General features: G+C 56.5%; 1 protein-coding gene across 7 annotated transcripts in view; it reads left to right on the plus strand.

Moving 5' to 3' along the window:
* FAM193A (family with sequence similarity 193 member A) overlaps positions 1-13,898 on the plus strand; it is a 136,354-nt gene extending 122,456 nt beyond the window's left edge. For all 7 annotated transcript variants that reach the window (XM_021100934.2, XM_084971281.1, XM_084971280.1 and 4 more), the window contains 2 exons: positions 6,121-6,202; positions 13,164-13,898. In XM_021100934.2, coding sequence (XP_020956593.2) covers positions 6,121-6,202; positions 13,164-13,257 — 176 coding nt within the window. In that variant the 3' untranslated portion in view covers positions 13,258-13,898. The remainder of the gene's footprint in view (positions 1-6,120; positions 6,203-13,163) is intronic.
* The last annotated feature ends 383 nt before the right edge of the window (positions 13,899-14,281 follow it).

The raw sequence follows: 14,281 nt of genomic DNA on the forward strand, positions 1-14,281 counted from the left end.
TCGGAACACGCCTGCCTCCTGGCAAAGTGAGACGCCCCGGGCTTGTGCCAGCTCTGCGCTGCCCAGGCGCTTCGTGGTGGAGAATGGCCTTGGGAGCCCTCGGCGCGGTGCCGCTGCTTTGCTCCTGGGCCCTCAGCTGCACACGCTCGGGGGTCCCCCGCACGCGGCTGTGTCTTTCTGCACCTCCTTTCTGCGGTCAAGTCCCTGAGCTCCCACGGACAACCGCAGCCCCACCGCAGGGCCTCTGCTCCCTGTGGCCCCGTCCCCGCTGGGCCTCCTTCCCTTCCCAGATGTGCACACAGAAAGGGAGCCGGTCAGAGGTGGCTCTGCCTTCGGCCGCTCCCCTCCTGGCTTCTGCGGGCCCTCCCCGTGCATCCACGGTCTCAGGCGAACGGCCCCGCGCCCTGCGTGCCATCTAGGTCGCTGGCTCCCTGGTTCGCCGTCACACGCGGTGCCCTCTGGCGTGAGGGCGCAGTGCAGGAGTAGCCCCAGGAGCGCTGGCTTGGAGGGCCGGGCACACAGAGTGTGCTGGTACCGCCCAGCTCTCCAGACCTGCTTTGCACGTCCTGTGTTCAGGCTTTACGTGTGCCTGGAACCCATCTGTTAAGCGAACTTATTTCCGTAGTTTTCTTTTGCATGTTTTTCTAATTATAGCGAGGTCCTGTGTTTAAGGACTTTATCTTTTTTGTAAATTTTCGCTTTTTTAAATGAGGTTTTTAGTTAGTGTTTTCCTTCCATTTTTAAGAGTTCTTTGCAAATCGCGGATGTCGGCCTTTTGAACTGGGTTACGAGCTTCAGCGACATCCTCGCGGGCGTCAGTGCTTTCTGACCGTGTTTATGATGCTTTTCAGCCCCGCACAAGCTTTCCTTTCCCTCTATTCGGTCCGTGCGCTGGTCTCGTCCTGCCTCTGGACTTTAACTGGGGGTTGGAAAGCCTCAGGCCAAGGTTGACGGGGACGCGCCCGCGCTCTCTCCTGGCGCCCGTGTGCCTTCACGTTCCCACTTAGCTCCTGAGACGCGCGCGTGTAGAGATGACACCTGTGAATCGTGAGATGCGTGACACCAGTGTCATCTTTTTCCAAGGGGTTGCCCGGTTGTCCCAGCCCGGCAGCTGCGGGTGCAGGGACCTTACGGACGGCCCCGGCCCCACCCCGAGTTCCCCTGTGGTCCCGGGTCTGGTCTGGAAGTCCTGTTCTCTTGCCCTCTGTTTCTTTGGGTGCCACGGGAGCATGAGGCGGCTACTTAGAGGCTCTACGCCTTTTGATGACTTAGAGGCTCTTCTCCTCACAGCCTTTCTTTCTCAGTGTTTGCCTGACTCTTCTTTCATGTTTATATTCTTTTTTTTTCCTTCTTTCATTTGGGGCCGCCCTGTGGCATATGGAGTTCCCGGACCAGGGATCAGATCCGAGCCATGGCTTCGATCTAAGCTGCAGCTGCGGCAGTGCTGGATCCTTAGCCCACTGTGCCAGGCTGGGGATCAAACCTGTGTACCAGCGCTCCAGTCCCGCTGCCAGTCCCACGGCACCAAAGCGGCCCAGCAGGAGCTCCTTCTTTCATGTTTATAGCCTCATGTGAACGTTGGTATCAACACACCCAGCTCCCTTTAAAAAAAAAAAGAAAGCAGACCTTTTGCTGTCCTCACTGGTGCTGCATTCAATTTGTACATCAGTTTAGGGAGAGTGGCTGTCTCCGCGATGTTGGCGGTCCTTCCCGAGAACAGGGAGTTTCCCGTTTGTTCCAGTCTGCTTTGTCTCTCAGGATTGCTTTAAGTTTTCTCCCCTAAGTTTTTCGCATTTACTCTTAAGCTTAGTCTAAGTTCTTAATCCTCCTTGGTTTTCATTTCAGCGGATTTTGCTTCCGTTCTACCTTCTAACTCTGTGCCGTCCAGCGCGGGCCACGGAAATGTGGGTGGTGCAAACCGAGGGGCACAACCTAGCATGAAGAAAGGAAGGGAAACTGTCTCGTGTACGTCTCCGCTCCATCGCCTGTCAAATGCTGGTCTTCTGGGTGCATTTGCTTAAGCGAAACGAATGTGACCAACTTACTTCCCCGTGTTCCTTTCTAACGCTTCATGCGGCTGTTAGGAAATCCTAAGCGGCGTGTGGGCTCGCCCTGCGCTCCCGCCGGCTGGTCCCCTTGTCCCGTTGTCCCCGGGCGTGTGAACGTTCCCGAGCTCTGTGTCCCAGCCTGGCATCGCCCGCCCCGCTCTCCTGTTTCACTGTCTCGTTGCGTCGCCGGGGCATGCCAGGTGCTCTGTCGTCGGTTTGCAGGTGGAGAAGCACTTCTGCTTTTCCGGTTCCTAGGGCTCTTATTTTCCCTTGTTTCCTTGCATCATTCTTGAACTGAACGGAGAAGTCTGGTTTCCACATTACGATCTGGCTTTAGGGTAAGGTTTATGTATTTTAACGTGGTAAGAAAATACCCAGCGGTTGCTGCCGTCCTTAGGTGTTGTGTCAGGAGCGGGTGTTGAATTGTGTCAGGGGTTTTCTTCTCAGACCTGTTAGACTTCAGAAAGAATCAGAAGAGGTTTTCCATGTTCTTTGGTATTCTGGAGCAGGTCACCTCCGTTGGGACTGTCTCGGCGTGAATGGCTCGAGGGGACGCTCCTGGGCAGCCCCCGGCCTGAGCCTTTCTGCGGGGTTGTTTCCTGGGGACACTCTCTTTCCTCCGAGGGAGCTGGTCAGTTGGAGTATTTCGTCTCCACCGAGGTTAGTGTCGGCGAAGCTGGCTCTGTAGCCGGTTGTCCCGCCTGCCGGCTTCCCCGCCTATCACACTTCCCCGTCCTCGTGTCCTTTCTTATTTTGTATATTTGTACTTTCTTTCTCCATATTCTCTTTGACTCAAAGGTTATCTAATGTTTTCAAAAGCCAGGCTCTTGATTTATTCATTAGGGTTTTACTGTTGTTCTTTCCTCTACCTCTTTAATTTCTACTTTCAACGTGTTTTCCTGTGCTTTTGTTTCACTTGGTGGTTTGTTTCCAACTTTCTGATTTGGGAACTGAGGTCATTTCTTTTCACTCCTCCCTTTCTGTTGGTCAGAGTGTTTATCTAGCACTTAGAATTTTTCTCTGATCATTCTTTTAAGTATATCCTGTAGTGTCTGATAATGTTTCCATTTGGTTTCCTGTTTAGAAATTCACTAATTTCCATGTGAATTTTTTTCCTCTTTCACCCAGTAATTTAATAGGTGGCTTTTAGGTTTCCAGGTGGGAGAGCCTTTTTTTTTTTTTTTTTTTTCTTCTCTCTCTCTCTCTTTACAACTGCATCTGCAGCATATGGAAGTTGCCAGGCCAGGCTAGGGGTCGAATCAGAACTACAGCGGCAGGCCTACACCACAGCCACAGCAATGCTGGATCCAAGCAGCATCTGCAACCTACACCACAGCTCATGGCAACACCGAATCCTTAACCCACTGAGCAGGACCGGGGGTTGAACCTGTATCCTCACAGAGACACTGTCAGGTCCTTAACCCACTGAGCCACAGCAGGAGCTCCTCTATTCTGTGACTTATTACTGAGTTTCTCGCTGTGTTTTCTTGTGTCTCCTTAGGTTTATTTTCTGAAGGCGGTCTCTGTGTCGCTTGTCCCACACTACTCCTAACAAACATCTTACTGAGGCCTGGTGTTTGCTATTTTAAAATGCCCCCTCTGTGTGTTCCATGCTTCTGGCCTGAGTTCTCCTCGGTCTCAGATGGTGAGGCCGCCCCTTCGCCCTGTTTGTTTGCCGGGGCGGGGTGGGGGCACCTCTGTCCTCGGCCTTCCTGAGGCGCTTGGTTTTAGGCCCTTCCCTGGCACGCAGTGTGGACACCTGCATCCTGCAGGTGACACTTGTACCCAGATGTGGGTGAGCCCGTCTGCATGTGTGGATGCACCCGTGAGGCTGGTCTCAACCCTGCCATCATCTCACCGTTATTAGCTGTGTTTTCCGCTGGCTGGTTCTTTTTCTAAGGGAGGTGTTTTCTTTGCTCTTTTGTCTCTAAGTACCTCCGGTGTTGGGAGCTTTGGTGGTTTCGTGCCTCCCTCTGCACTCCTCCTCGGAGCCCATCCCTGCTCCGGTGAAGACTCTGACGGCCACCTGCTGGCCTGTCCTCGCCGCCCTCCTTTGCTATCCCTTCTCTTCCCGGTTCTTTTTCCTTTGTCAGCCACACATGGCAGGTGGAAGTTCCTGAGCCAGGGATCTGTAGCTGCAGCAACACCAGTTCCTTAACCTGCTGTGCCACAGCGGGAACTCCTCTCTTCCTGTGGCTCAGCTGCCGAATTTCTTTTTCTTTTTCTTTTTTTGTCGTTTTGCCTTTTCTTGAGCCGCTCCTACGGCTCAAGAAAAGCATATGGAGGTTCCCAGGCCAGGGGTCCAATCGGAGCTGTAGCCACCGGCCTACGCCAGAGCCACAGCAACGCGGGATCCGAGCCACATCTGTGACCCATACCACAGCTCACGGCAATGCCGGATCCTTAACCCACTGAGCAAGGCCAGGGACCGAACCCGCAACCTCATGGTTCCTAGTCGGATTCGTTAACCACTGCGCCACGACGGGAACTCCAGCTGCCGTATTTCTGCCGGCCGGCCCACGCGTGTCTGTAGGTGCCCAGTGGATGCGTTCGTGCTCATGTAGGGACCGGGGGACGGAGCCCTCGCGCCCGTGCAGACGGGCAGGGTGCGGCGACGCCTTCGTCCCCTTCTGCACAGACAGCCCGGCCTGGCGTGGCGTTCTTAGCTCACACTTTCCACTCCTGGCACTACGGGTTCTGTGTGACATGGCTGATTCGGGGTCTGGGTATGTTCTGACCCATTTTTTTCTTACGCCGAGATTTTTAATCCTGATCGTCATTTCCAACCAGAAAAAGGGTTAGGAGTCACTGCATCGAGCCAGCCTCTCTGCAGACGCGCGTGCTCCGTGTTTGGGGCTGGAGCTGCCAGTGGAAGGGCCGCTTGGGTGGGCTTTCTTTAGGTCTGTAAACACCCTACCCCACCTCGGCCTTCCTGCCGCGTCATCGTCCTTGACCGGGGCCTCCGAGCCATGTCTGCCCACAGGCGTCCAGGGTGCCTTGGGGGTGGGGGGACTCGGCTGGGGGCCGTGGTGTGAGGGCGCCTCCGTGCAGCCGGATGCCTGCACCAAGGAGCCTGCCGGGGCACAGAGGCAGCAGCAGTGGGGTAGAGACAGGAACCCACCCAGCAGGACGACAGGAGTGATGGAGTGTCAGGAGCAGGTGGGAAGGTCGTTTCCAGGCCACTGTCAGAAAAAGCGCGGCTGCCGCAGATCACAAGGAGGCCGGCGTTGCCTGTGTTGGGGGCCGGATGCCTGGCGAGGGGCTGATGGAGCTGGGCCTTTACGGACGTGCAGCTCAGGGAGGCGGTTGCGTGGCGTTGGCATCCAGGTGGTGGAAACCGCGGGTACAGCGGCCGGGCTTGTCTGTGCGGCGGGGCCGCGGTCACACAGGTCCTCAGAGGTGTGTGAGGGCGCCCATCAGGCGCTGGGAGTCCCGGGGGCGCCAGCTGCCGCATGTCGGTGGACCAGGCCCTGGTGAGCTGCTGCGCGAGTCCAGCGATGGGAGGAAAGGGGTCTGTATTAAAGACTCCGGAAGCTTGCCACGCTCCGGTGGGGACAGGGCGAGGGGGCGGGCCTTGGGCAGAGCCGTGGCCGTGGCCACCTGCCACTGCAGCAGGGCAGCCGGCTGTGCCCTAAGGGAGCCTCTGGCGCCGAAGTCTCTGGGATGCTGCTTGTGTTAACTGAATGCCAGAGGGCCGCCTGCGACCTGGGCCCAGACACGGCGTCCGTGCTGAAGCCGTGGCCCTTCCCCCCCCCACTCCCCCCCCTCCCTGCAGCAGGACGTAGGACAGACCTAGGTGTCCGGGAACCTTCTCCAGGGCTGTCCCGTGGGCGGAGTCCCGTCGATGGGCGGCAGAGGCCCGGGTGGCCACAGGCGGGTCTCCTCCGGGCCTGAGGCAGGGGTTCCTTTGCTCGCACGCGGGCGCTTCCAGGCTCCAGGGACCGGGGGTTCACTGCGCGTGAGAGACCGGCCCGCCTTTGGCCGAGGGTCGAAATGAAAGCAAAGCAGGTGTGCTGGTCTCTTCTGGCGAGAGGTGGCCTCCTGTCGTGACTGACTGTCTCTCGTTGTACAGATGACGTCTTTCTGCCTAAAGACATCGACCTGGACAGCGTGGACATGGATGAGACGGAGCGGGAAGTGGAATATTTCAAAAGGTAAATGTCCTGCCTCTGAGGTTGGGACGGCTTCCTGCTCACCCCGCGTGCCCGCCCGCACCTGAGCTCGCGGCCGCCTCCCCCTCCCCGACCCCGTCCCCCTCCCCCGCGTGTGTGGACTGGCTCCCTGCAGTGGGCCTCGCACTGGTCCTGGACCAGCAGCACCACCTGGGAACTCGGGCCCAGCATCTGGCTTCTCACAAGCCTCCACGCTGACCTGATGTGCGCTGGCTGGCACTGGGGCCCACGATAGGACGTGCTTTCAGGAGAAAAGTGCCGTTTTCGATACTTTGCTCCTGGTAAGCGGACTTGGTGAGTACGCATTTAGTAAGACGTGTCGTCACGTGTTCCGTATCATCTACTGTATGGGTCGTGGCAGGAGGAGTTTGCTTTAAAGCTCCTTGTTCTTTCTTCGGAGAACTCTAACCGCTTTGTTTCAAATAACACACACGCGCGTACACCCACGCTCACCAAAGAAGCACTCTGCAGTGGAGAAAGTCATTCAGACCTGAAAGATCGTAAAATTCTCAGTGTTTCTGCAAGTTATATACATTCGCTGTATAATGTGTGTGTCCGTTTTAAATTTAGTACATGAAGCAAAGCCTTTGCTAGAGATACACATTCATTCATAGTAAACCTCGTAACTGAAGGGCACATGCTTAACATGATAAAAAGTATCCATGAAATACAATAATTGTTATACTTCGGTGAAACATTACAAGTTATTCTTTGAGATTAAAAAATAACGGTAAGGGTGCCCGTTACACACCTTCTATTTGTGAAGGCATAAAAAGAAACGGATAAAGATATGAACGGGGAAATGGACTTGCCATTCGGAGACGCCGCGGAGGCTTCTGTCCAAAGTCCAGAAGAACCTAGAGCTGAATTACTGGGGTTCCTCACAGTTTGCCCTGAGCTGGCTTCTGGGGAGCAGGGGACAGAATTAGGGGCATTTCTCGGGTGACATCTCCCCCCAGGTAGACTTGTAGGATTCACCCACCTTAACATCAGGCATGACCTTACAAACAAGACTTAGGAAAAACAGCAAAAATCTAGAAGCGAAACCTACACTTACTAAAATTGAGACCTCAGGAAATAGGTGACAGACGAGACTCTGCCGAGGAAAGAGTTAACCCACTGCAGGGTGTGTCTGAAGAACGCACCCAGAAGGCCACAAGATGTACGGAGGATAGAAGCTGCAGGAGGAGGAGGGCTAGGTGCGCAGCCCCGCTGAGAGAAAACGGAGAGGCAAGACGCGGAGGCGTCCACAGAGCTGAAGGGAAGCGTGAAGCTCCCAGCTCGAAAGCACCACGCACGTCGTGTCGACAGGCTAAACAGACCCAACTCCCTTCCTGGACCCAGCACGTGAACGCGGGACCGCGGGCGACGTTTAGTGCAGAGAGAAGGTCCCCAGCCTGTGATTACGTATCCCACAAAACTGCAACCGTTGTTCCCGTAATAAAGAGAACCGCAGGTGCCTGCTACAGAGAGACTTGTTTAAAAGGAAACAGCTAACCTTACACTTAAGAGAAGGACATCCGTCTCGGAAGGGGGGTCTGACACGCAGGAAGGAATGAAAAAGAGACGGCTGAGTCTAGGTTACTGTCTAAACGACGGTGTGTTTCAAAGCATCCCAGTCCTGAACGGCATTCACGTGCGAGTCAGCTGTGAAATCTCCAGAGCCGAGGGTCCTCTCTGGTTCAGGCTTTCAGCCGAGTGGGTCAGACAGTTTCAAGACCAAAAGCAGTAAAAGAAGAGAAACAGGGCATATAGATTGCTCATCAGTAGAAGGAAAAATATCAAAACCCAAAAAGAGCTAAAAAAAAAAAAAAACTGGAGAGGAACCCTCTCGTGCAGAGGGTTAAGGTGCCAGCATTGTCACTGCTGTGGCCCGGGTTTGATCCCTGGCCGGAACGTCCACACGCCTCGGGCACGGTCGGGGGCGGGGGGAGATGCCCCAAAATACCATAATTAGATGGCGGAAGAAACAAAATACTGACAATTAGCAAAAGTTGGATGAAGGCTTTGTTCATTTTACCATGCTCTGTTTTTGTGTGTTTTTGGAACTTTCCATAGCTTAAAGGGTTTCTTTGATTTTGTGAATACATTACTAAACTAACCTAATAAAAAAATAACCTGGATGGAAGACGATGGAGGATAATGTGAGAAAAAGAATGTATGTGTGTGACTGGGTCACTTTGCTGTACAGTAGAAATTGACAACACCGTAGACCAGCTCTAACGGAGAAAGTAAAAATCGTTAAAAAAGAAAACAACCTGAATGGTCCCCTGACTTTAGATTAAAGCAGCAGTTCTGTCTCCCCAGTGAGAAAACTGCATTCTGACCACTTCACCGAGAATTCTCCCGGAATTTCCAAGACCAGGTCGCTCAGTCTTGTTGCTTCTACCAGAGCGATGAAAGGAGAGCTCCCCGCTTCTTTTTATGAGAGACATAAAATGTTGGTACCCAAATCTGCCAAAAACAATACCAGAAAAAATGAAAAATTGCAGATTTGTTTCTCTCATGAATATGCTTTTTTTGGCTGCTTCTGCAGAACGTGGAAGTTCCTGGGCCAGGGACCAAACCCCTGACACAGAGGTGACAGCACCAGCTCCTTAATGGATTATCAGGCGTTCCTGGTGGCTCATCAGGTGAAGGACTTGGTGGTGTCACTCAGGTCGCTGCTGTGGTGTGGGTTCGATCCCTGGCCCAGTGCAGTGGGTAAAGGATCCCACTCGGCTGTGCCCTGGGTTTGATCCCCAGCCTGGGAACGTCCGTACACTGCGGGTGTGGCCATTTACAAAAGAAGGAAGGAAGAAAAACAGTCACTAGCAACAGAAGGAGACACGTTTAACCTGAAAAGAGGGATTTACCAAGAAAGAAAAGAAGTCTGCATGATTTACCAAAAACATTTCCGGAAATGGAACGATGTGGAAACAGGTGCAAAACAGAGAAGCTCTCTGATCCCACTTCTGTCCAGCTTTAAACTGCGGTTCCTGGTGCGCGTGGTGGGCCCGGGCAGGAGCCAAAGGCACAAGGAGTGGGAAGGAGGAGAGGCAGGTCCACTTACAGACGGTCTGATCGAGCGCATGCGAACCTGCGGAGGAGCGCCTGGACCGCTCAGCAGGAGCCTGGCTGTGGGAGACGCGTACGAAGTCCTGCGGTTTCCCTCTGCACCGTCAGTGATTCACACGTGTGGTGTAAATGAAGACGGCGCTTCAGCGCCGCAGCGTGCAGTGTGCACGCGTACACCCAACGAGCCTCGTGCAAGAGCTCTGAGGACCCGGGCCACGAGGTGCTGCTACAGAATTAGCACCTTTGAGCCACACCAGACGCTTGCCAAGTACATATAAAAGCCAAGGAGGGTTTTGTGGAGCTTAACACGGTGTTTCTGAAACCCGCTGGGGTGGACAGCTTGTGCTTCAGTCACAGGAGGGACGGTGCAGGGAGGACGGGAGCCGTCTGCAGGTGGGCGCGTCTCGCGGACGGCGCCTGGAATGGACGTGATACCCAGCTCACGGGATGCTTCAAGCAGGCAGAATAAAGGACCTTGCATAACGTGCCCACCTGAGGCCGGCAGCTCCGCTCCTAGGGCTCTGCCCAGAAGTCCGCGGGAGAGCAGTGTGTGTGCCCAGAGACTCATTCCTGAATGTTCCTGGGAGTCTTGTTTGTAGCCCAAGCTGGGAGCAACCCAAACGGCCCCGCAGAAGAGCAGATAAAAGGTCCCTCTCCAGCCAGAGGCCGCTGCTCAGCAGTCGCAAGCCAGGCGTCAGACCCTCGGAAGCAGCGGCTGGTGCCAGAACCCAGGCCTGACACGCACCCCTGGAGGCTACTCTTAGGCCCGACGCCGACACGCAGCTTGAGCGGTGGTGACAGCAGACACATTCGTCGGGGCCGCGGCAGCAAGGAGACCTGGGGGGCCCGGGGAGCTGTCCTGTGTCCGGAGGGAGTCGCTGGGTTCCCGGCCCTCCGCACCAGCCGGGCACGAGGGCAGCTTACGGTGGAGACGCCGCCTCAGGAGCGCGCGCTTCGAGACGTGGAGTCCGCTCTTCGGCCACATACGTGGGGGTTAAGGCTGTAAAGACAGGCGGGGAGGAGCTCCCGTCATGGCGCAGTGGTTAACGAATTCGACTAGGAACTGTGAGGTTGCGGGTTCCGTCCCTGGCCTCGCTCAGTGGGCCAAGGATCCGGTGTTGCTGTGAGCTGTGGTGTAGGTTGCAGATTCGGCTCAGATCCCGCGTTGCTGTGGCTGTGGTGTAGGCCGGCGGCTACAGCTCCCATTAGACCCCAAGCCTGGGAACCTCCACATGCCGCGGAAGCGGCCCTAGAAAAGGCAAAAAGAAAAAAAAAAAAAAGGGAAAGAAAGGCAGGGAGACAACCCCCAAAACCCCAGGACAGTGGTCAGCTGAGGGGAGGGAGGCCGTGACAAGAAAAGACCCCGGGCAGGCGTCACCTGGGCGCTGGCAGTGTCCCCAGCTTGGCAGGTGATGCACGTGTGTGCCTTGTAACCATCGTTAGATCTTACATGCGTTTCATTCGCGCTTCTGCCTGTGTTACATTTAGCGAAAAAGACAAAAAAAAGGATTCTGATATCCCCCTAGAAGAGCAGGCAGGTCACAAAGGCTCCAGCAGGTGATATGAAGGGGGTTTTGCTTAAACTGGTTAAGTCGTTTCACCACAGTCGTGGGTGCTGCTCGTCCGTGGATTCTGTCCGGGCGGACGAAGCCCCCGGCCCCCTCCGGAGTCCGGGTCCCTTGCTCAAACCCCGAGCCCTGGCGATGCTGCCTTTAAAGCTTCTGAAGTTTCCAGCGCTGCCTCTCCTGGCTCCCCTCCACTCTGGCAGCAGCCTCCACCGGCCCCCACCAGCCCTTGCCCTGCTCCAAGCCGCGCAGAGAAGAGCTGCAGCCTGAACCACAGCAAGCCTCCCACCGGGCCTCGCAGCACAGGGCCCGGCGGGAGCTGGATCACCGGCTCCCAGCCCCTGGCGTTGTCAGCTGTGGACTGGGTCACGCACACTCACACCCGTTGTGCAGGACACGTGTCCACAGGTAACCACTCCTAGTCAAGAAAGCCCACGCTGCCAGCCCCAGGGGCAGCCACCGTCCCAGCCTCTGTGCTCAGCCGTCCTCGCAGCCCTTTGCTCCTCCGGGCGTCCTCGGCACTGGCTTGCGGTGCTTCTGAACCCGGAAGCAGCTTTACCGTGTTGGTGCACGTCGCTTCCTCCACGAGCACCGTGTGCAATCCCTCCTCGAAGCCGTAGGTGTCCACGGCTGCAGCCGTAAGAACACACCTCACTGCGCCTGGGCCTGGCGGGGCCGTGTGCTGGGTTGCGTGGAAGGTGACTTTACAAGATCCAGACTCTCTGCCAGGGCGGCTTGACCTGGTCTGGCAGGCGACCTGGCTGCTCCCCAGCGCTGGTCGGGCCCGGGACCCACAGTTGACGGCTCGCATGTCCCGTGACGGGCGCTTCGTCGGCCCACGTGTCAGCCACCTGCGTTCCCTTCTACTGTCCTGTGATGTTGCACAGCTGCCTACCAGCCTTGCGTGGTGTGCTGCAAGTAGTGTGTGCTCGCTTTCTTTAAAGCTAATTGTCGGGTTTTTTGGGGTTTTTTTTTTTTTTTTTTTTTTTTTTTTTTTTTGGTCTTTTTGCCTTTTCTAGGGCTGCTCCCGCGGCATATGGAGGTTCCCAGGCTAGGGGTCAAATCAGAGCTGTAGCCGCCGGGCTACACCACAGCCACAGCAACTCAGGATCCGAGCCTCGTCTGCGACCTACACCACAGCTCAGGGCAACCCTGGATCCTTAACCCACTTTGCAAGGCCAGAGATCGAACCCGCAACCTCATGGTTCCTAGTTGGGTTCGTTAACCACCGAGCCACGACGGGAACTCCTAATTGTCGGTTTTAATGTTACTTAATTCATCAACCTTTTATTTTATGGTTGGTATTTCAAATCTTTTCCTGTTCTGAAGTCAGAAAGATATCACCTATACTTCAAAGTAAAAGGTTTGCGTGTGACACTTCAAATCTTAACCCATCTCGAGTCTGGGGTGAGGCAGGGACCCAAGTTCAGAGTCTTTCTGAACAGGTCACTGTGTTTTTACAGGTCTGTGTCTGGGCACCAGCGTCCCTGTGTTTTAATAACTTTCTGAGTTTTCACAGTGGGTGGGGCAAGAGATATCGATAGCATTTTCAGGCTTCATTCAAGTTCCTGCCGCCCAGGTTAGTGCTAGAAGGCCGAGAACTTCAGAGACGCTGCAGAGGAAAAGTTTTTGAAAGATGTTCTTTCTTTCATTTAACACAGAAATTGGGAATTACCATCCTAGCTCAGCAGGTTAAGAACCCGACTAGTATCCATGAGATTGCAGGTTCGATCCCTGGCCTCGCTCAATGGGTTAAGGATCCGGTGTTGCCGTGAACTGTGGTGTGGGTCGCAGACGCGGCTTGGATCCTGCGTGGCTGTGGCTGTGGTGTAGGCCGGCGGCTGCAGCTCTGATTCAACCCCCAGCCTGGGAACCTCCATGTGCCGAGGGTGCGACAGAAAACAAAAAGGCAAAAAACAAAGTCTGTGTGTATGTGTGTCTGTATCCGTCCGTCTGTCCATAAAAATCGGCCATCAGTGCCTGGGAGGCAGGTCCCGCCTGCGGTTTGGGATCGATCCCGGGTGCTGAAGGATCGGGAGGGGGCAGCGTGGAAGTGGTGTCCCCGCACACAGTTGTGCTTCAGGTCACGCTCAGCTGGGCCTTGGCGGCCGAGGGAGGGCAGCCCCCCACCCCACCCCGTTCTCAGGCGGGCTCGTCACGAGCTTCCTTGGGGCAGCTGCCCTGAGGGAGAGAAGCGGCTGCAAGGCCCCGAGGTGTCCAGGGTGCTGGCCAGTGTCCTGAAGGCAGGACCGCCTCCTCCGGCGGCCAGGAGCCCGCGGGCGCCCTTTCCCTCCGTGATTCTCTGGCTTCTTGTCCTGCAGGTTCTGTTTGGATTCCGCTAGACAGACCCGACAGAGACTGTCCATCAACTGGTCCAACTTCAGCTTGAAAAAGGCCACCTTCGCTGCCCACTGAACGAGGACCGCCTGGAGAGGGGCGCGCGGGCGGTGGGCCAGGCCCGGAGCTGCCGTGCCCGCCCCGGGCAGCGCGGGGGCCGCCGCTCCTCCCCCTCCCGGCCGAGAACCTGCTGCTCGACCCGCGTTGTTAGCTCGTGTGCGTGTAGTCTGTGATGAGACGCCTTGACCGTAGCGCTGTGCCGTCGGGTCGGAACCGAAGCTCCGCCAGCTCTTCCGCCGCCGCGGCCGCGGAGGCTGGGCTGCGACCGGCGGCGCGTTTGCATCACCACGTGGCTCCGTCGCCTCTGCACCGCGCCCCGTGCGCCTCCCGCCCCCGCGGGGCGTCGCCGCCCTCAGCCCTGTGCCCTGCGTCCCCCCCAGGCGGCCGGGCGGCAGGGCTCCCCGTCCTCCACAGTCCGCTGTCGAGAGTGTACACGTCGCGCTGTCCGTGTCTGACCCCTGACTTGTAGCCAGCTTGTGTAAGACCCTCGCAGAAGGAGAACGTCCGAAACCACGCCCACCCAGTACTCACACCATCCAGCCCGTTAGAGAGTCCGACTGATTTAACACGGAGGCCTGCCTGGCTACTTTTTAACATATTGTTAAGTAATATTAAAATCATGTCTTTCTTTTTGAAAGATGGAATACATTAGTACAGCAGGAGACCTGGTCCGCTTGCTTTGTGCCGGGCGGGATGGCGACGGGGTCCGGGCGGGGCGGGCGAGCGGCCGGGGGCTTCAGGGGACCCCGGGCCGCCAGCCCTGGGGCACCTCCCGCGTCAGCTTACAGCCCACGATGCCCTCGCCGCCCTCCAGTCAGCAGGTCACCGGGGCCTTGGAGCACCAGAGGGGCCCAGGCCCGGGATGGAGGTCACCAGGTCCTCAGCAGGTGTCAGTGGGCAGCGGTAAGTGCCGAGAGGGGCAGCGGGTGGCCGGGGGGAGGGGGCGGAGGCCAGAGGGGAGTGGGTTGCGGGCAGGGCTCACAAGTGGCTTTAGAGGCAGGTACCCCTCCAGTTTGGGGGGGAACCTCTCCAAAACAGTGAA

Source organism: Sus scrofa, chromosome 8, assembly GCF_054392235.1.
Source record: "Sus scrofa isolate SSC_HxYL_T2T_F1_AM1 chromosome 8, Sscrofa_HxYL_maternal_Yorkshire_Landrace_v2.0, whole genome shotgun sequence".
NCBI classification, from domain to species: domain Eukaryota; kingdom Metazoa; phylum Chordata; class Mammalia; order Artiodactyla; family Suidae; genus Sus; species Sus scrofa.